Below are 21702 nucleotides of genomic sequence, written 5' to 3' on the forward strand. Positions count from 1 at the left end.
GTAGCCGCCTACGCCGCATCCGCGCAGAGCCCGTTTGCCGCATTAATTGGATACGACGACATGTCACTTTTCCATTATGTCGCCTACGCCGCAAGCTACACGGCCGTTCAGCTACGCTGCAGGAAACGCCGCACGCCACACCCTGGCGCCGTTTCAACAAGACAGGGCAAAGCACACCAGTCGGAAGATTCCCACAGACAAACCAGGGAAATCCGGAGATGAGATCTCCTTCGCCTACAACGTCATAATATATGAACAGTACGTTATTTTATACTACATCGTTGGGCCCATCTGTCGGGGACTCAACGGCCATGTACGCGCCTCAACGGCCATGTACGCGCCTCCCTTGAGATATAAAAGGGAGGCACTCGCTGCACACAAGAGGTTTTTTTCCAAGCTCACTCAGACTCAAGCAATACAGCACACAGTGGACGTAGGGTATTACGCTCCGGTGGCCCGAACCACTCTAAACTGGCTGTGTTCATCGTGTTCTTCCAGGAGATCGAACTAGTCCTAGCTAACCCCCGAGTACTCACCCTCTGGGCTTAGGCGGGTGTATTCCACCACTCGGTTGTGGTTTGCCACACCACGACAGCACTGATGAGTACAAAGAGCACAGTTTAAAGTCTACAGCCATTCGACCATCATGTAAGTAACAAAAGAACTACCACCATCATCCGACTAACAACTTTGCACAATGCTTCTGCTGCAAGCATGGATCCGAACACCACAATATGGTGGAGCTGAAGTAACTTTGCAAATTACCAGGCAAGGGCGCAAGGCCTGCCTAGCACTGTTCTTAAAAAGTATGGTGTCTTGAGTAAATGCAAAGATCTCTAGTATTCTTCAGCAGCACTGGCAGCACTCAGGTCAACGCTGAGATCAACGGTCTGCGAGAAGAGGAGGCAGGGTTAAGATGCGCAATCCATCTTTCGACCACAAGCATGGGATAATAGTGGCAAAATTGCAGTGCTAGATGTCTACTGGGGTTACTTTTCTTTGAGGCAAATCGTCTATTACCAACAAGAAGTTAGCAAAGAATTGACCAAATTTAATGTAAAACTAGCAAAACTTGGAAGCAGGTTTTGAACTCTCAGGCCTTATGCAGCACTGATGAAATTAATATCTGATGCATCTACTTTGCTGAAAAAAGAGGCATTGCAAATCTAAAAAGATGTGACGATGAAGCTTACTTGTCCGGTAATTGCTGTGTACATACTGAGAACATCTGTCACAGTTGTCTCAAAGTGTGTAGTAGCATCATAACTCTGCAAAGAAAAAAAAACTCCATAAACATCTAAAATATATGAAACTTAGCAAACACTTTATTATTACAGAATGCTAAACTTACCGTTGAGATAAAGCAATTATCAAGAGATGGTTCATTGACAGGTTCATATCTGTCATACATATCAAAAAACAGCTCATCTACTTCACCAAGTAGATCAATTCCAGGCCTGAGCTCAGACTGCGGATTATCAGTCTCAGCTTCCGCAGACACAAACGCAATGAACTTCCCTTTTGGCGCAACATTGTGTGTACGAACAACAGAAAACATACCTAAGAAACATTACCAGAATGCATATCATAAGCACGTGATGTAAACTGAATTAAGAAACTTAGCCAATGTAAATTATTTGAAGTAGAAGTAAGAGACCCACATGTCTGACTTGCGCCCAAGTTGTTCTTGCGGCAAAATAATCTGAACTGAGTGGGAGTCATTTGTGTTTGGAATTGGGTGGCTCATAATAGCGATTGCACGTGCAACTTTTCCAATCTTCCTTACCTATTCACAAACAAAAAGTGAACCCAAAGCAGGAGAGCAGTACATAGCGCCATATGTGAAAGCAGCCAATGGAGGTGTTAGAGCAGGAAGGTTAAAATGCAGTAAATTTGGTTGGTATAATATGAACGTTTCAGTGAAATTGCTTCGGATATATGTCAATAAAATAGTTCAATTTATATGGGCATGGTGGCATTTACCTTGTTAGGCAAGTAAGAAGGATCGCAGACAACCTTTTTGCATTTAGCCGTTTCACCTTCTGAAGTAACACCACATGCTTTCCCTTCCATATCAAATTCAACCTGCAATTGTATCATATAGTGAAAGCAGAAAAGAGCATATTTGATAATTTGTGCTCTCAGACATGATAGTAGGAGATAGGGAAAAAAAACAAGACACTACCTTGCACTCTGGCTTATTTAACATATAAGTTCCACCATAAACAGCACTTAGACGTGCAAAAGCCTGAACCATAAGACAGCATCTTAGCATGGAAGCTTCTTAAAAGCATCAAAGTGCAGTATAAGCGGCTAAGATTAGAGCAAGGAATTGAGAAACAACTGACCTGTGGCAACTCACCCAACCCATATAATGGATAAATATAAGGCGAACCTCCTTGGAAGCGTGCAAGAGACTCAGCATAAAGCTAATAGACAGCCAATGAAATTTCATTACGTTCCATCCAAGAATATTCAAAATGGTAGGAATATAACAAAAGGACATATATGCCAGGGAGGTAGATTTGTTAAAAATTTACAATAATATAAACAAATAGTCAGAAACCACCTCCTTTCTTGAAGGGAAAAAAAAACTGGACATACCTTCATCCTTTTTACAGTATCAAGGGCTGGTTCGTTTAGGTAACGATCATCCCTGTGAAGAGCAAGTGCGTGGCCTATAAAATCCACAGTGTCATCACTCAATCCCTGTTTCCTAACAACAAATGACAAAAAAGGTTACTTATAATGCAGGACGAAATGCCAGGCTGAATAGCTATAGTAGTTTTACAATGAAGAACTTGTATACCTACTAAAGCAGAAAGAGGCCAAAGTAAGTTAAGAATCATATAAGATGCATGCAGCAACATGGGGAGGAGTGGTATAAGTCATAAAATACGTAAGAACATGGTAAACAAGGAAACATTAAGGAACAAAAATGGCAAAAAGTACTAACTTGACTTATCAATACAGTGCAATGATGATAAAAGGAATGATGCGAGAATGAAGAAGATACTCACGAAATCAATTCTCTAGTTGTAATCCTTGTGAGGTCCAACCCCTGATGTGTTACTGGATCAGCTTCATTGTAATTTTGGACATAAACAAAAAAGTTCCTTGCTCTACGTTTCTCAAATAGACCCATCAAAGGAGATTTTAGAGCTTCCATGTCAGTGGCAGGAACCTTGTGAATCTGATGGAAACGCAAAAAAAGCAATATAATTATAATACAGAAGCCACTTGTGAGAAATCCAGCATAGATTGGACCCACAAGGTAGGAGTAGGACGGATGAGTCTAAGCTTGAGACATTACCTTCCCTTTGCTGAAGACATAGCTTCCATCAACAGCTTTGAATGACAAATACTTTGTCACATCAGTATGAATGAGAGTCCGAACCAAAGTTCCATTTGCCATCATAAACTGGTCAGAGAAAAGAATAGTTTGATACATACACTTTGTCATCAATAAATTACCATAAGAATATATTACTTGTAGGCTTTAAGCATTTCATGGGCTGAACTATAAATCAAGCTATTGTTCATCACAGACAATAATACATTGATAAGAAATATTATCTGAACAGCGATCGGGACTTCGAGTACAAGGTGCCGGTCAGAATTGGCATGTTCCAATACCAGGGAATCTACGATACGCGGATACTTCGCAAAACTCACGTACCGGTATCGGATACCGTATCGGATACGGATACGTCCGGATACGTATCCGGGATGTATCGGGCGATTTAGGCATTTCCAATTAATAAAAATAACTCGGATACTTATGGGATACCTGTGGGATACTTCAAACCCTAACACCACTCAATCGTTTCCTATAAAGTCTCTGCGTTCAGCTGTGCGCACCTCTCACCCCCCTCGCGCAGCCACAAGCCTGCAGCGGCCTCCCGCACGGCAAGTTCGTCGATTCGTGGAGCAGCGCCGCTCCGCTCGTCGGCGTCGGCGCTCCCGTGCCGTCACCGCCGCCCGGCCACCCGGACGTGCCTCCTCCGTCCTCCCACTCCTTCCCTCTGCTGCTCATCGCTCTTTGCCATCACCGCCGCCTCGCCGCCCGGCCGCCCGTCCACCCATCCGTGCCTCCTTCCCCTTCCGTGGTGACTGGTGAGTCCAACTCCGTGCCTCCTCCTTGTCCTTCCCTTCTCAGATCTATCTCCCCATGTGTTGATTCATCTGCTCTGTGGCTATTTCCCCTCATGTTAGATCTAATGGCGACTAGTAGTAGTACAAATGCTTCTGCATCTACTGATGGTGGTGAAAGTGAAGGATTTCCTGTTGCCAACAATCTTGCTCTTGCAAAACAAGTCTTGGCTTCTGCTCGTGTGATTCCTCTAGACGATGATGACAAGAAGCCCCTGTGGAGGTATGTTCGGATCATTGAGAGGTGTGGAAAGGGTCAGGGTGGCAACGCAAAGGTGCAGTGTAGACTTTGTGATAAGGGTTTCCAAGGAAGTTACTCTAGAGTTAAAGCACATCTATTAAAGATTTCTGGTTTTGGGGTTTCATTTTGTCGAGTGGTGACTGTTCATGTTCTTGAACAACTGCAAGCTGAAATTTCTGCTGCCAATGCTGCTGCTGGGAGGGCCATGCCTAGAGATATTCCACTTCCAACTGAGCGTAATGAGAAGAGGAAGAGGAAGAGTGTTTCGGCTATTGAGTCTAGCTTCAATCTAGAAGTCCGTAGCCAACTTGATGAACTGATAGCTAGGATGTTCTACACAGCAGGCCTGCCTTTTAATCTTGCACGTAACCCATATTTCAGAAAGGCTTTCATATTTGCTGCCAATCATCCAATTGGAGGATATGTCCCTCCAAGCTACAACAAGCTGAGGACAACCCTTCTTGTGCAAGAGAAGACAAATGTTGAGAGATTGATGCAGCCCATCAAGGCAACATGGAATTCTAAAGGTCTGAGTATTGTATCAGATGGATGGTCTGATGCTCAAAGGCGCCCACTCCTGAATTTCTTGGCTGTGACAGAAGATGGTCCAATGTTTCTTAAAGCAATCAACACTGAAGGAATATCCAAGACCAAGGAATACATTTCAGAGAAGATGCTAGCTGTAATTGATGAGGTTGGGGCACAAAATGTTGTGCAAGTGATCGCTGATAATGCTGCCAATTGCAGAGCTGCTGGTATAATTGTTGAGCAGAAGCACCCTCAGATTTTCTGGACCCCATGTGTTGTGCATACTCTGAACCTTGCCTTGAAGAACATATGTGCTCCTAGGGACATTGATGATGAGCTTTATGATGAATTCCAGTGGATCAGTGAGATCATTGGAGATGCTAGTTGTATAAAGAATTTCATCATGAATCACTCCATGAGGCTATCTATGTTCAATGAGCATAGCAAGTTGAAGTTCCTTGCCATTGCTGAGACAAGATTTGCCTCTGCTGTTGTGATGTTGAAGAGGTTTGTTGCTATAAAAGATGCTCTTTCAGTGATGGTAGTGAGTGAAAAGTGGACTGCCTACAGGGAGGATAATCCTGGTCCGGCCCAATTTGTGAAGGACAAGATTGTAAATGATGTGTGGTGGGATAAGGTGCGCTATTTCCTCAGTTTCATTGATCCTATCTATTCTATGGTGCGGGCAGCTGATACTGACAAGCCATGCATCCACTTGATATATGAAATGTGGGACACAAAGATAGAGAAGGTGAAGAATGTGATCTATCGTTATGAAGGGAAAGAGGCACATGAAGAATTCACCTTTTACTCTGCTGTGCGAGACATCTTGGTGAGCCGTTGGACAAAAAGCAACACCCCCTTGCACTGCTTGGCACACTCATTAAATCCCAAGTACTACACTGAAGCATGGATCAATGAGATTCCAAACCGACAAGCCCCCCACAATGATGAGGAGATTTCAGAAATGAGAAATGCTTGTTTCAGGAGGTATTTTTCTGGTGAGGAATTAAAAAGGGTCAAGCAACAGTATGCTAATTTCTCTTTGTTTGGACCTGGATTCAATTCATTTGATTCACTTGAGGATAGAACTTATATGGATCCAAAGCAATGGTGGGGAATTCATGGTCATTCTGCTCCAGAACTGAAGAAGTTGGCACTTAGACTACTTGGGCAGCCAACATCATCTTCTTGTGCTGAGAGAAATTGGAGTACCTATGGGCTGATCCATAGTTCTTTGAGAAACAGGTTCTTGTTCTACTCTACCTCTTAATCTCTTATTGTTGTTTTCTTAAATCTTAATTGTTTGCCACCTGTAGTTCGGTTCAACGATTCCTGATTGCAAATTTGCCTTTGTAGGCTGAATCCTGCACGTGCTGAGGATCTAGTTTTCACACACCAGAACTTGTGTCTTCTTTCAAGGAAAACTGAGGAATACAATCGTGGTCCATCTGCAATGTGGGACATTGGAGCTGATACTTTTGAATCTGATTTTGAGGGCGGTGCTGATTTCCTTGAGCATGCTGATCTGTCACATGATGAGCCAGAACTTGAGAGAGTTCTTGAAGATCTTGGGGCAATGGGTCTGACTGAAGATGCTTGATCAACTCCCTCATCGGGAATCTGATCAAAGGAAAAACTCCCTCATCAGGGATGATGGATTGATGGATGATTGCCATGGCCAGTTGCCGTTCATGCATCATCAGTTCATCACTTTATCTGTTATCGTTTTATCATTTCATCATGTCATGTCCTTAATCTAGTTGCTACATTATGTGTCTGTCGAACCTAAGTTAGCTTAATGGCCTGAACGTTATGCCTTGAACCGTTGAATGTTATGTCCTGAACAATGTTATTATTATGTTATGTAATATTTAGAGTCTGTGTGCTAATTTCTAATTTTGGTGGATTTTTTTTATTTTTTATATATATTGACGTATCCCCGTATCCGCATTTTGTGAGAAATGGCGTATCCGCGTATCGCCGTATCGCGTACCGGTATCCGTATCCGCGTATCCGGGCAACATAGCAGGGAATACATTTACCAGTCAGATTGGCATGTCCAATACCAGGAAATATATGTACCAGTCAGGACTAAACTAACAAGTGCCAAAGTATCTGTTATTGCAATGAATAAACAATAAAGAAACTAGTGAGTGCAAGAATATGGAATGATATGTTCAGCTAATGTTTGCCGAATTTGATAAGGCTGTGGCAAGAAGCAATAAGTACATAGAAAGGCTCAATCCATGGGGGATCATCGTACCTTTGGAACCATGTCTACATTGTAATCTTTGCTCGCACCTAGATGGGCTGGTGGCTTCTCTTCCCCCCTAAACCTCTTCCAGAGCTGTTCACAAGAAAAAAAAAAGATCAAAGGGAATACAATGAAAAATAAACAATACTTCATCAGTCAACAATCCAAACTAACTGAATGACTTTCAAACACACATACACACGCATAAAACAAAGACATATAACTACTCAATACATGTTACAGTTTCAGATAGAACAAAAATCATAGATCTATAGCTTCTTGCCTGGTTCAGGTTTAGGGAGGTGGAATCTCCTCCGTAGTAGTCATTTCTGTCCATGTGCAGAACCTGCAAAAGCATCATAAGACATTCTTCAGAAAACAGAATCCATTAAGCAAATCCACCATCCTTCAACTTAAAGGAGTAGGCTGATTGTTACACTTCAGCATTGTTCAATCCAGTTTCAATAAAAGATAGTTGAACCCTGCCTCTCCGCCTGACATCAGAGGACAGACACCATCTATCGTCTTGCAGAACACAGGAACAACGCTTCTAGGTCCTAGAAATGAAGGTCATACGCTGTATCACAAAACTCAATGCAGTGAACGGCCCTTGAATCTAGATAGATGCTACTAGAACTTCACTAGCTTGCCGCCTCATTTAAGAATCTAACCGGGTCCCGACCGTGGCACATTCCCATGATTTCACGATCGTGTGGATCAACTGCTAACTCCACGAACCAAAGTCGGAGGAGCCAGATGCGCAGACAGCTTAGACAAGCGCCCATCCAAGCGCACCAGGCGCGGATCAAGCAGGGGACTGGCCAGCACTGCCTGATCTACTACGACGACGCGCGTCACCAGCCCCACCGGCGCAGGCCCCGAGCGGTGTCCGGGGAAGTGGGGAGAGCACCAGATCGGACTCGGAGGTAAGCGGGGAGGTCCGAATGCCGGGAAAGTAGGTGCACGGAGCTCACCTTGAGGCCGTCGACGGAGAGGAGGCCGCTGAGGATGCACTCCTTGAGCCCCGTGCCCAGCACGATCACGTCGTACTCCTCATCCATGGCGGCGCGGCGGGTCCGGTCCGGTCTCCGGTAGCGCTAGCGAAGCGAAAGCTAGAGGAGGGATGACGGCGGCGCGGCGATGCGATGCGGAGGTACGAGTGGGCGGTGGTGGAGTCGAGCTGCTGACGCAACGGCGCCGCAGGTGGAGGGGCAATAAGACCGGTGGGGTTTGGGACTGGGAGCCCGGTGCGGAGCCGGGCGCGTGCGGCGCGGAACCGGTTCTGAAAAGGGACTCCATGCCGCAGGTCACCTGCGGGCCCATGGTTCGGGGGTTCACAGCTCATTGGAAGAGTCTCCCTACAGTACTGAAGGGATTCGATGCCACTGATCTACGAGCCCATGGTTCAAAGGGCCACAGGTCAGTGGAAGAGTCTCCCTGTAGTACTGTAGAGGAGACTCATCCGTGCGGCGCCGATCGCCCGGAGCACGGCGCGGCGGTTTCGCGTGCGGGTCCTTGGCGTTATGTGGTAATTGCCAGATGGGGGCCGGAGATCTCTCGGATAGTCTGATGATGTTTCACGGCGTCTTTTCCGCTTTCGGCCACACCGGCGCGGCGTGCGCGAGTGGGTGCTCAGGCTCCAGCACATGCATGGAGCGGTTTTTTTATTTTTTATTTTCATTTTTACAAAAATATAATTTCGTATTCGAAATTTACATGAATATACCCCGGCCGCCTCGCTGCCGGGCGGCCGGGACCTGGTCGCCCGGCAGCCGGGCGGCAGGAGCTTATCTGCAAAAAAGTCGACAAAAAATTGCGCCGATGTCCCTGGAGGACCGGCCGCCCGGCAGCGGGGCGGCGGGCCCTGGCCGCCCGCCTGCAGGGCGACCAGTCCCCCCAACTCTATATAAGGTGTTGGTTGTCCCTCCCCCCTCATTTGCCTCACTAAAAATCCAGAAAAAAAGAAAAGAGAGGGAGGGAGGGAGAGGCAAAGCGGCGAAGCCCTGCCGGATTTTCAAGCCGGCGACTGTAGGTAATTAAAATTTTCTACATTTTATAAATAGATTATGTTGTAATTATTTTTTTGAAACAGTAGATTAGCAATCAGTTCAATTATTGTTAGGAGTGATTAGTGGTACATTTAGGTGCAGTACTTATAGTGATTAGCGTTGATATAGTACATTTAGTGTTAGATTTAGTATTAGAAAATACTAGAAAATTGTTAGAGAAGTATTAGAAAATCAAAAAAATACAATATAATATTAGAAAATTGTAGAGAATGTTAGAAAATTGTAGAGAATGTTAGAAAATTGTAGAAAATGTTAGAAATTGTAGAAAATTATAGAAACTATTTTGTTGAAACAGTAGATTAGCAATCAGTTTAATTATTATTAGGACTGATTAGAGGTACATTTAGGTGTAGTTATTTGTAGTGATTAGAGTTGATATAGTACATTGGCAATCTAATTAATTAATGTTAGTAGTGATTATTGCTAGATAAAATATTAGAAAGTACTAAAAAATTGTTAGAGAAGTATTAGAAAGTCTTAAAAATTGCAAGATAATATTAGAAAATTTATAAAATGTTAGAAAATATTATAAATTGTTAGAAAATCTTAGAAATTATTTAGGAAATATAAGGAACTATTAGAAATATTTAGATGTGTGTGATTGTATTGTATTGTTTTGATCTTACGTGGTAGGTATGGTCGGGGTTACTCCTGCATTGCTGGACCCAACAATAGACTCGGGTCACCGGTCCTTCTTTGCGAAGGTTCAGCACCAAGAACTAAACGTGCTGCGTCCACGTCCACCTGCAGAGTTGGTTCCTGTAGACCCATGATGGGTGCCCAGGTGATATGTCGTCTATTTTCTGTTTTTATCCGTTATAAATTTCGTTATACAATGTATTAACATTTGTGCACTGTATGATGCAGGCTGAGCGAGGCAGGTCTTCTCACTGTGGCTCGTCTTGCTGAGAGTGCTTTGGTGAAGCTAGACAGGTATCTACTTTCAGCTCTCGTTGACAGATGGAGATCTGAGACACACACGTTCCACCTCCCTTGTAGGGAGATGGCACCGACCCTGCAGGACGTTGCGATGCTGCTTGTTCTTTCTATCACCGGAGACGCTGTCGGGCCCCGCGTGGTACCTTCTACGTGGCTGGAGGATCTTGAGGAACGTTTTGCAGGTGTTGCCACCACGATTGATCCTGAAGATTTCAATGAGCACCCACAGTCGAAAGACCCTTCCAAGTCATGGCTCATACAGTTTCAGGTACAATTTCGTACAAAACGATGTGTTGATGTATTTTATGGCTTTGAAATACCTCATGTGTTTCTTATTCTCAATGTTCGTACTTCATTGCAGCCGGATCTGTTGACAGCCGATGCTGATGAGTACAGCGTGACTAGATCACTCGAGACATACCTGCTGTGGTTATTTGGGTACATCATGTTCAACAACTCACACGCCCACTGTGTGGATAGGGTGCTTCTGCCCTACGCACACGAGATCGCCGATGTAGATGAGGATGCCATATCCTTATATAGTTGGGGTTCAGTGGTTCTTGCATGCACATATCGTGGACTCTGCAAGGCATCACGGCAGAATGATAGGAATGTTGTCCTAACGGGGTGCCCAATTCTGCTACAGCTTTGGTCTTACGAGAGGATTGCTATCAGTCGTCCCATGATTGACCAGTCACTGTACAAGCCGGATATGTACGGTGACACGGATGACGACAGACCCACCATGGAGACTCTCTGGTACTCTCGACAGGTATGGACCCGATAAAAAATTATATTCTATATGGACCCGATAAAAAATTATATTCTATGCATACTATGGTCATACATTGTTCCCTCAATACCTTTCTTATGGACACATAATTTTTATTTTTGCAGAAAACATGGGCACATGTACAGACTCGGCGGTCTTATCTCGAGTTTGTTGCCGAACTTGATCGATTGACCCCAGAAGACATTGTGTGGGAGCCATACAGTCCTTCGGCTATAGCCGCACGTGCACCACTTGGGATATCTTCGGTGTGCACATAGGAACAGGGCCTATGGATGACTACTGCAGCTTTGGTGTACGACGTTGCAGTTGAGGCCCACTGCCCGGATAGAGTCATGAGGCAGTTCGGTCGACGCCAGTCTTTCCCTGTGTCCTCAACGTTGGATCGTGTTCAGCGCCACGATCATAGGTAACAAAAATGTATAAGTCCCCATGTACTAATAACGTGAAACTAATTTCTATTTAACGTGCATTTTATCAAGGGCTGGACATTCTTTCTCGACAATGTGGGTCACTAGATTACATTCATGGGTGGCTGCGTGGGATGATGCAGGTGAGCAGTTGGCTGAGGATACTAGTCCACACACTGAGCCTTCGTTTTGGGCGTACCTGACCTGGTATGAACCGACTCGTTACCGTTTGACGTATGTTGACATGCATCCACAGCCGCATATTGCGACTTCGCAGGATCGCTATGCACGACACAGAGATGAGGCATTAGCTGGGGCGGTGAGTAAATATTGACGGCATTTTCGATCTTTTAAGATTTGCATACTAAGTTTTTTTTTGCAGTTTGAGGCCTGTAAGTTGCTTGAATTAGATTGCTCACTGAATATAATTAGGATTCATGGCGGGTCTACGATGAGCATGCCGGCACAACTCGAGGCCTGGACCAGAGCATGCCGGCACAACTCAAGGCCTGGACCACTCAACGTGATAGAGCTCGAGGCATCCTTAAGGCCTTTGGTACGCGGACGGAGTACGAGGATTCCTACGGATCGTCGCAAGCGTCGACGTCGGTTCCTTGTGGTCCCGCATGGCAGCAGCCTCCCTTATACCACCGACAGTACGAAGGTATGGTGTGATATTTACCGATCCATATGTTTATATGCAGTATTTAAATACGACTCCACACAGGGTACGGGTACCCCGGTTCTCAGCCCTATGGAGGGCCAGGTGCCTCGCAAGGAGCTCCATTTCAAGGAACCCAGTTTACCTCTATGCCACCAGCTGGAGGGACTTTAGGTAAATATGTGGTGCATAATTTTATTTGCTTATGTTTTATGGTCGAAGGCTCATACGTTATTATTTATACTAAGGACCACAACAGTTCACCGGAGCGGGGCCATCTTCGTATCACCCTATGCCGCCACAAGGAGGATACGAAGGAGCTTCTTCCTATCCACCACCACCACCACCACCTGAAATACATGGTACGTAGTATAATTTGTACGGAATTGCATTCACCTTTTGAAATTTGTTTAATTTTTTTTGTGATCTGTAGGGTGGTCTGAAGACAACGACGCGGCCTTTTTCGACGACTTTACACGGTTGTTTGCTACGCCTGCCCAGGACGATGATCCCAGCTTACATACACCTGTGGCTTTGTTACGCCGTCCTGCCAGAGACGTTGGGCCACCAGAGCGTCATAGCTACCCTACATATCACGTACACGCACAACATAAGAGAGGTCGGAATGGTAGGGGTGGTTAGTTGTTGGCACTTGTTTCTCTATTGTTATTATGGACTGTTTCGACTGTTCGGATTATGGTTGTTTATGATTATGGTAGTTTACTTGTCATTTGTTTCTATAGATATTATTGATGTGAACTTGTTATGTTTGTGGGTTCCATAATGCTCGTGAAATAAGAGAAGTTCTTGCGAATTTTTTCCGTGATTTAATGAAGGACAAGTTAGGTGCGGGAGGAGTTAGCGGCCGAGATCCCGCCGACGATGATGACGACTACCGCATACAGCGTAAACTTCATGACATGCTCGTATATCTCAAAATAGGGACCATAGTGTATCTAGCTGCGAGTACGAGATCACAGGTTGCCACTGCTCAGCACGGCGATCACGGGTTTCCTATATGTCGCATTGTTTGCCCAGACAAACGTGACAAAAGACGACAGCCCAATAGCAGTGTCCTTTCACCATTTCAAAAAGATGTGACAATACGGAAACCACACCAGCTCACCTTCAAAGCAGTCTCTCGGGCGAGGACGTCGGAACTATCATTCTACAGCGAAGGTTTGTGGCGTGTAATGGGGAAGGCGGCATCTAGACACGATCGACCGAGCGGCAGCGATGCAGTGCTGTGAGTCTGCATGCACTTAGATACTCTGCATGCACAGAGATGCATCGAGTAGTTAGTTCGAAAATTGAATCTAGCTTTTTCAGTGTTCGGTCAGTTAGCCTCTTCACTGTGTTGTCATGTAAACTTTTCAGATGCATTTACACTCCACACTCCGGGTATCAGACCTTTGTGCGCCTATAAATACTCCGAAGTTTGTGAACTCCCAGCAGCACTCAAACACCAAAGCTCATTGTATACCCAATGTTTGGAGGTGGGTCTAACGGGAAGAATTACTACGGTTTTGGGAAAAGAAAAGGGGAAGAAAGGGAGACCCCATAATATGGGAGGGGCTCTTGGACCTGATTACTTTCCGGAACCAGTGTTTGAGTTTCCGCCACAGCACAAGAGTGAATTTACCAATGAAACTCCTCTTCGACAATACGATAAGCGTAGAGAACCGTGGCCAAAATGCAGACATGGTGAGGACTGCTTAGTGCAGATGTGCACCGACGGGATGGATGGCGGTCGTCGTTTTCTTCAAACGCCCACATGCATGGGTAATACTCGGTTGTTTTATTTCTTTATCCTTATTGAGACACCTTACATGAAATTTATTTTGCAGTCTTCAGATGCTCCAGAAAACTGTGGTTTTACCAGGTGGGTCGATCCTGCACCAATTGATTCAGTTCAGGAGTTCATCGAGTACCTCCAGATAAAGATCTTTGATCTGGAATGTAAGGTGAACCATTACGAGGAAGTGAGCGAGGGTAACAAAGACGACGAAGATGATGATACCAGCAATGCTGCCGCTTCACAGGATGAAACATGCACTATTCCTTACTGTAACTGCCCTTGTCACAAGAAGAAGGGCCCTGCCCCTCCGGCACCACCTCCTGCACCACCTGCAATGGGTGGATACTGCGGAGAAGACTCAACGCAGTTTGCTACGTGGGGGTACGGCTACTAGGACTACCTAATGCTAGGGACATGCTGCATCGTTGTGTTTGTTGTATTTTTTTAAATTACCTAAGGCATGTTAGCTTAGTTCAGAATCTATTTACCGTAGTTGCAACGGGTTCTGTTATGCCACTGCATGTCTGATGTGTGTTTCATTAACGTTGTATTATGATGTAATTCCTATGGTTTACATTGTGTAATGTAGTTTTTAGTTCTTAATTCTTACCGTTATATTTGATGTGTGGTTCACAGTATTCTAATCTCGCGAAAAGGTCCGAAAATATTAAAGCCAAGTTTGAAGATTCACTAGATTGCTTGTGCGTGCGTGGCACCTCGGCGCCGTGATCTGTGGCGCCAAGACGTGTTATCTCGACGCCACATATTACGGCGCCGACCCTAGGGTCTATTTCTGCAAAAAAATTATAAAAAGGGCACATATGTGAAATTCTTTCGCGAAAAAAACTAAATTACAAAAATTACGGCCGGTCTTTGCGAATTTTTTTTCAAAATTGCCCCTGCCGCCCCGCTGCCGGGCGGCCGCCGCCGGTAGCGGGGCGGCCGGGTATATTTCTGTAAATTTTCAAATCGAAAATATTTTTTTGTAAAAAACAAAAATAAAAAATAAAAAAATAAAAAAAACCGCCATGCATGGATTTGGATGCCGGCGGCGTGCGGCCCGCGGCAGCGGCGGCGTCGGCCGGCCGTCGTGGCTGATGCGTGCGCGGTCTGGGCCATCGTGGCCTTGTGCGTGGGCCAGGCCGGAATCTTAGGTTGCTCAGCCCATATTTGGCGGAGATATTTTCGACTGGGCCAGATTTGAGTTTATAAACTTCAAAGAGCCATTGTTTCGATCCGATCATCTGAGGGGTGCTTAGTTGCAAAACGCTCGCATCAAATCTTCGGACACATGTATAAAATATTAAATATAATTAAAAAAATAACTAATTATAAGATTTAACTTACTAGAATGAGATGAATCTTTTAAGTCTAATTAATTCATGATTAGATATTAATTACCAAATAACAACGAAATGTGCTACAATATCCAAATCCAAACTTTTTCATCAACTAAACACCAACGAAATCAAGGAGGTCGCCTCGGCTAGTTTCATTTTTTTGGAGGAAGTTTCACTTCTTTCTCTATGAGTTTTTGCCCCGAATTTGGTCCTATATTGGAACGGCGTGCCTTTAGGTACCTGGTGGCTGGTGATCTCACCAAGCCTTTGAGTTAAAAAAAAACTTTTCCGATTAAAAATAACCTTTTCCACCAAATAACCGAAGAAAAATTAGTTTGAAATGCAAAAAAAAACGAAGGTTTCAAGCTTGATATACCATCACCATCTTCTTCCTCAAACTTGGCTTGGATAAATCCATTCCTTCCCAATACTTATGGATTGGAGGGAAAAATAAACTAAATCTCCACCTCAATCCCTCCCAACCCATACTAACTGAAAGAAATTTGTAATGTATCCACTGTGGGCGCCGTTGCCGCTATTGTCGGAGTGAGTTAGAGGAGAGACGACGAGCTGAGCACACCAGCATGAGCGGCGGAGCCAAGGGGGCGCAGCCCCCTCCCCAACAAATCTTTCCTTAAAGCAACTCCAACAGATTAATCTTCCCCTTTTCTTTTCCTCACCATATAAAGAAATCATCTTTCTCAATTTCAACATATAAGGAAAAAGTACTCCAACAGATTGATTTTCTCCCTTTCTATATGGAAAGGGAGATGTGATGTCTCCCCTTTCTATTGGGGATTAGAGAAAAATTATTGGGGGTTGAGAAAAAATAAAGGGGAAAGGGAGATGGAAAATCAATCTGCTAGAGTAGGTTTTTTCAACATCAATCCCCTATATTGAGAAAAAGTGGAAAGGGGAAAGGGGAAGATCAATCTGTTGGAGTTGCTCTTAGCACCACTAATACCCTCTAATAAAATGGTACTAATTATCAAGTTTAGTCTATATTGATCCCCTCCAAAGATAGTTAATAGAGTAAATTGCACCCACCATACAACAACTTGTCAGGTGGGTGCAAATTGGTCCAACAACTTGTAAAATGCTCAATTTAGTGTAATAACTTGACAGGTGGGTGCAGATAGGTCCAACAACTTGTAAAATGTCCAACTTAATGCAATAACTTGGCAAATAGGTACATTCACAGTCTAAACATTATACGGCAATGTAAGTAACACAAATTCTCAATAAAAAGTATATTCATGTAGGATAAATTATTGAGTATTATTTGACTATTGATTTTTATGCTGCGCCTGCGTGGCAATTTTTTGGCTGGGATAAAAACTCTCACTGTTTAGAAAATTAATGTTATGTCTTTATATTAATTATTTTTGTATAATGATTTAATTTTAACTAAAACTATTTAATTTGATATTCAATATTGAAAAATTTACCCTCGCTATTTACGATATGTTTGATTATATGCACTGCTAAACTAAAAAAGACAATACGTTGATACAAACTATTGATACTTTTTAGGAGCTTGGTACATATATTTTAAAAGCTTCATATATTCGTTAGAAAGAGAAAAATGAGCTAAATAAACAGAAAAAACATGAGCATTGTTGAATACATGAGTAGAAGCGAAGAAGAACCTAAGGTTTCAAGATCTCTCTTATCAACTTCAGTGTTTGAGTGATGCTAATGGTGTAATTCTAAAATTTGTTTGTATTTGAACTAATAAAAAATTGCACATAGTTGACAAGCAACAACCGGATCACCATCAATAATTTCTATTTATAAAATTTAAGAATTATTGACGTTCATCTACTTTGCTTAATATGTTGCTGTTGTAATGGTGGTTAAATAATATATTATTTTTAATAAAACCATAATTAGTTTATTCTGAGAATAAAATTATTGGTGTCCATTACGACACAAAAATCTATGATCAAATAATACATTTCGACGTGAATATACTCTTTATTTTGACTTGGCATTAGAACATATATTGTCATGTAATGTTTGGAGTGTGAATGCACCAATTTACCAAGTTATTATACTATATTAAGTATTTTCTGAGTTGTTGGATCAATCTGCATTCAGCTATCAAGTTATTGTACTAAACTGAGTACTTTATAAGTTGTTGGACTAATTTGCACCCATCTATCAAGTTATTGTATGATGGATGTAATTTACTCTAGTTAATAACTATTTAGCCCTCCTTAATCTACGCCCCTGCAACCACGCGTGCATGCAAGAGACGGCGGGCGTCCGGTCGCCGTCGCGACTCGCAAGTTGCAACCACGCTTGGCATCGGTCGCGCGTGAGTGAGCCGGAGCGCAGTGCTGGGCTGCCGGTGCATGCACCTCGCGAGAGACCATCGGGTCGACCAGCAGGCCAATGCAACATGTTGCGCGCTCGCTTTCCCAAAGCGAGATACGCACCTGCAAGCAAAGTGCAAACATATATGCCGATCAACTAATCCGGCTCGCAAGCGGAAAGCTAGCGCTGCGTGTACATTGGTTGATGACCCGGATGTGCATACAGGGTTTCGTTGCCTGAGGCTGTCCGCACCGCACCGCCAAAGCACCCGGGAAGCCATTCTGCAGGACGCCATAGGGTCCCGAACCGCTGCAGCGGGTACGCTATGGGCGTCCGCAACCGTAGCGGACGACTTTCGCTATATTTGGAGCTGTGCAGGACGTCCGCTACACCGTCCTTCAGCCCCACCGCGCAACCGCTGCGGCCGTCTGCCCCCGCCGCTCGCCGCCGCAGGCCCATCCTGCCCACGGCTCCGCTCCGCCGGCGCCCCCGCGCCGTTCGCGATCGCCACGCCGCGTTCGCCTCCGCTGCCGCTGCACTCGCCTCGCCTCCGCCGCCCACGGGCCTCCGCCGTCCGCCCCGCCGCGGTGCGCTCGCCATGGCCCAGGGGCGTCCCGGCCAAATCTGGGCCCAGTGCGAAATGCTAAGATGAGACTCTAGTCGTCTAATAAAATCAAACAATAATAATAATTAACATATAAATGGGATATTTCAAGAATTATCGTATCTATTCTTCACTTGAAGAACTTTATTCTATGGACATTCTTTGAAATAAAATCTTTCCATTGCCCCTTTCTGAGATTCAATAATTAGTTCATGTATTCATTGTTTCTTTATACGCTTTTGATAGCCAGAATCATATTTCGTATGTTGTTTTGCCGATGACATGACTTGCATTTGTAATGGAAAGAACAAAATTGATAGATGTATTTTAATCATCAAGACAAAGACATCAGCATAATTAAAGGAGGGAAGAAGAAAATAACACCGAATAAGTCTTACTCTTGGCCTGGCCTTCCGCCCTATTGAGTGCCTCTGCAACCAATTGCAAGCGACGATGGAACAGCAATGAGCAAGAGGCCTGCGATGGAATTGGATGGGCGGTCTGGGCACTGGCGCGAGTCCTACTCGCCGACGTCCCGGACGCCGCGATGCTGCTTGCCTACTTGGACGCGTCCGCGATGCCCCCGCCACAATGCGATGGCAATAGGCGATGCCGGCCGCGTCCGAGGGGAAGCCGAAACATTGGGGTTTTGCGTCGGTATGTGCACTGAGAGAAATCAGGAATAGGAAGGCCGGACGTCGGCACGCACGCTGATCATTTCAACTTCTAGTAATTTGAGCCTCATTTTCCACGAAATGGGCTACAAACTCATGAAATTGAAGCCACATATACTAGTATATACTACATGTACTCCATACTTTGGGGGTACTTCAAATTTGGGGGTCCTGTGCGGTCGCACAACCCGCACGGGCCCAAAGACGCCCCTGCATGGCCCCGCGCTGGCCGAGCTCGAGCCGCCGCGCCGCCGTGCCGAGCGCCACCCTGCCGTGCCTCGATGCGGAGTCCGCGAGGAGCCGCCGTCCTGAGCGCCATGCCTCGACGCGGAGTCCGCGAGGAGCCCAGCACCCCGGCCACCGTGCCGAGCGCAGGCCGCCGCGTCGCGCCGCACGCCGCCCTGCCCCGGGCCGAGGAGTCGCGCCGCGCGCAGGCCCGCGGTTCCGCCCCTCCGCTGGCCAGCTCAGGCAGAGCAGAGGAGCCACGCGGCCATGGAAGGGAGGGAGGAGGGAGGAGAGAGGAGGTGGCGTTCGACCGGATCCCGTCCGCCACCGCTGCCGCCGCCGGGAGCGTCGCCGTACAGCGGGCAGGGGATATGACCGAGGTCGTCCGCGCGCGTGAGCAGTGGGGGGCTCGCCGGCCACCGCCGCCTCAGCCGCTCCGGCGCGCCGCGCCGGAGCCGCGTCACGCGCAGCCACAGAGCGCGTCGCGCGAGGGCTGCTCTGCTGCGCCGCGTCACGCGCGGCCGCAGGGCACGCCGCGCGGGGGCCGCCTGGAAGGGGCCTCCGCCGCCCACCGGGCAGCTCGCCGTCACCGGCCGCCCACCTTTGCTCTGCACGCTCGCCGGCCGCGCGCTCCGGCCAGCTCGAGCGCGGGAGGCCAGCCGCCGCGGAAGAGGAAGGGCACCGCTGTCCAACCCGCCGCGCCCGCGACTCGATTCCGCTGGCGAGGAGTCCGCCGCCGTGCGCCATAGGAGGGGCGGTGGGAGTCGCCGGCAGAGGGGATGGGGAGGGAGAGAGAGAGCGGGGGAAGGGGGTGGGCGTGGGCGGAGAGTTCTAGGAGGGAGAGAGAGGAGGGGGGTGGGGGTTGACATATGAGTCTCGCGGGTAGGTAGATGGGATAGATGTTGTGATATAGAGTATGATAAGTGCGGAAAAATTGAGTGTGGAGGAGAGAATTTCGATGATTAAAATGAAATATTTTTTTATAGAGAGTGAATTTAGAGTATGATGAGTGCCCCAGCACGTCTCGCTAGTGGGAGTATGGTACACAAAAAATGATCCGATGCCAAGTCGTCCGGCCAGTCGGTGGTTGGACTACGTGTCCTCGAGGTTTTGGTTTCTCGAGAACGACGAGCCCAACTGTCCAAGTATTCGATCGAGCACAGCACAGGACGACCAACTTGGCCTCCAGTCTGTGACTGTCCGGCCATGTCGTCCTGCATCCGCCCAGGTGCACCACACCTAGACCCTGCGGCAGCCACAGCTACGTACTCCTCGGCCTTCAATATCTAGCTGGTGCGATCGCGTCGATCCGCATACACTGCACCGGGGCCTCCCAGATCTTCCTCGTCCGTGCTCACTCCCAGCACGAGCCGAGAGCGATCCAGGTCGATCAGGCTCCGTATCCGTCATCTTGGCCGCTGCGCCATGATCAGATTTGCTTGATTCCATCGAAGCCATTAGAGGCGAGGTAAGCAAGATCACATCTTCTTCTATTTATGTGCATCACTCCCAGTCCCAGCTGCGCTCCATTCTTGAAATAAAAGTTGCAGCCGGCAGGGAGTGAGGAGACCGACCCGATCACTTGGTGTCGGCTGCCGGCGGGCATGGTGCTGGAGAGGCGGCGGCCGGGTTCCCGCGCGGCCGGAGGCGGAATGCGCGGCGGCGGGAAGCTGCAGGCGCAAGGCCAGGCGCGGGCGCGGGCGCCGGCGGCGCCCGGGCAGGGGTACTTCACGGCGGGGCTGGCGGGGCTGTTCCTCTGCCTGACCGCGCTGCTGGTGCTCCTGCCGCTGGTGCTGCCCCCGCTGCCACCGCCGCCGCTGCCGCTGCTGCTGGTGCCGGTGGGGCTCATGGCCGTCCTGCTCGCGCTGGCGCTCGTGCCGTCCTCCGACGGCCGGCGCGCGAGCGGCGCCTCGTCGTGCCTGTACTGAAGAACGCGCATGGCACGTGTGCGAGGGAGCTCGTGCTCGTACAGTCGTACATGTAAAAATGTGGGGGGTTCATTTTGGTTTTTTCACTCTTTGGTTAATGGTAGCAATTTATTTCCAGCTTTTGTCTTTTGTGCTCGGTACGTAGGATCCCTCCACTTGTTCATGCTGACTTGCTGAGGGCCTAAGGAGACAGTTTTCACGCTCCATGAGTTGTCACCGAAATTCCCGGTGGATTGAGAGGAACGGGAAACGGGAAAACAACACTTTGAATGCATTTTTACACTGCAGATCAAAAATGTTCCCACGTTCCGGGAGGGGAACGGCGTCCCCGGAACGCGGGGGCGTTCCCGTTCCCCGGTGACTAAGCGTCGGCGTTGCTACAGGATGAAGCATAGGGGGTCTTGTTGTTAGAACTCAGGACAGACTCGCAATCACCATTTACAGTTTAAGTTGGGTGAAAGTGAAAGCGTAAAGGCCACACATGTATATAATTTAGATGCATCATTCCCGTGCTCACGCCAGACGTCCATAGGGCACCAAATGGATGAAATGGTGCAAACCTTTCTCAAAAAGTTTGAATTTTGCAATAGAGGAACACCTCTAGTTTTCATTATTGTTGATCCCCCCCCCCCAAAAAAATCCATTTTATTGGTTTAGAATGCCATCCAAGATATTACTTTCAAGGAAACACAAGAAGGCTAGCTCGAAGAATCTTTTTGCTTTGTTTTTACTGCTTTTCGTGCTAGGCAATGTGCCAACGTGCTCTA

The 21702-nt window shown here is 46.7% G+C and overlaps 1 protein-coding gene and 2 pseudogenes across 3 annotated transcripts; 2 read left to right on the forward strand and 1 right to left on the reverse strand.

The window, feature by feature from the left end:
• Nucleotides 1–601: 601 nt before the first annotated feature.
• LOC120665445 lies at nucleotides 602–8423 on the reverse strand (annotated as a pseudogene).
• Nucleotides 5670–6792, forward strand: LOC120665446 (annotated as a pseudogene).
• An 11731-nt stretch (nucleotides 8424–20154) lies between the features above and the next one.
• LOC120667466 (protein AUXIN-REGULATED GENE INVOLVED IN ORGAN SIZE-like) lies at nucleotides 20155–21209 on the forward strand. 3 transcript variants are annotated; one of them, XM_039947536.1, is made up of 2 exons: nucleotides 20155–20475; nucleotides 20552–21209. In XM_039947536.1, the coding sequence occupies exon 2, from the start codon at nucleotides 20612–20614 to the stop codon at nucleotides 20933–20935; it is 324 nt and encodes a 107-aa protein (XP_039803470.1). In that variant the 5' UTR covers nucleotides 20155–20475; nucleotides 20552–20611; the 3' UTR covers nucleotides 20936–21209. The 3 variants fall into 3 exon arrangements, with proteins under 3 accessions (XP_039803470.1, XP_039803469.1, XP_039803468.1); XM_039947535.1 differs by having other exon boundaries at nucleotides 20158–20475; nucleotides 20565–21209; XM_039947534.1 differs by having other exon boundaries at nucleotides 20159–20475; nucleotides 20558–21209.
• The last annotated feature ends 493 nt before the right edge of the window (nucleotides 21210–21702 follow it).

Source organism: Panicum virgatum, chromosome 3N (genome assembly GCF_016808335.1).
Source record: "Panicum virgatum strain AP13 chromosome 3N, P.virgatum_v5, whole genome shotgun sequence".
Classification (NCBI taxonomy): Eukaryota; Viridiplantae; Streptophyta; class Magnoliopsida; order Poales; family Poaceae; genus Panicum; species Panicum virgatum.

Excerpts from the sequence above, each read along its gene's own strand:
- LOC120667466 (XM_039947536.1), top strand. The coding sequence starts at position 20,612 with ATGGTGCTGGAGAGGCGGCGGCCGGGTTCCCGCGCGGCCGGAGGCGGA.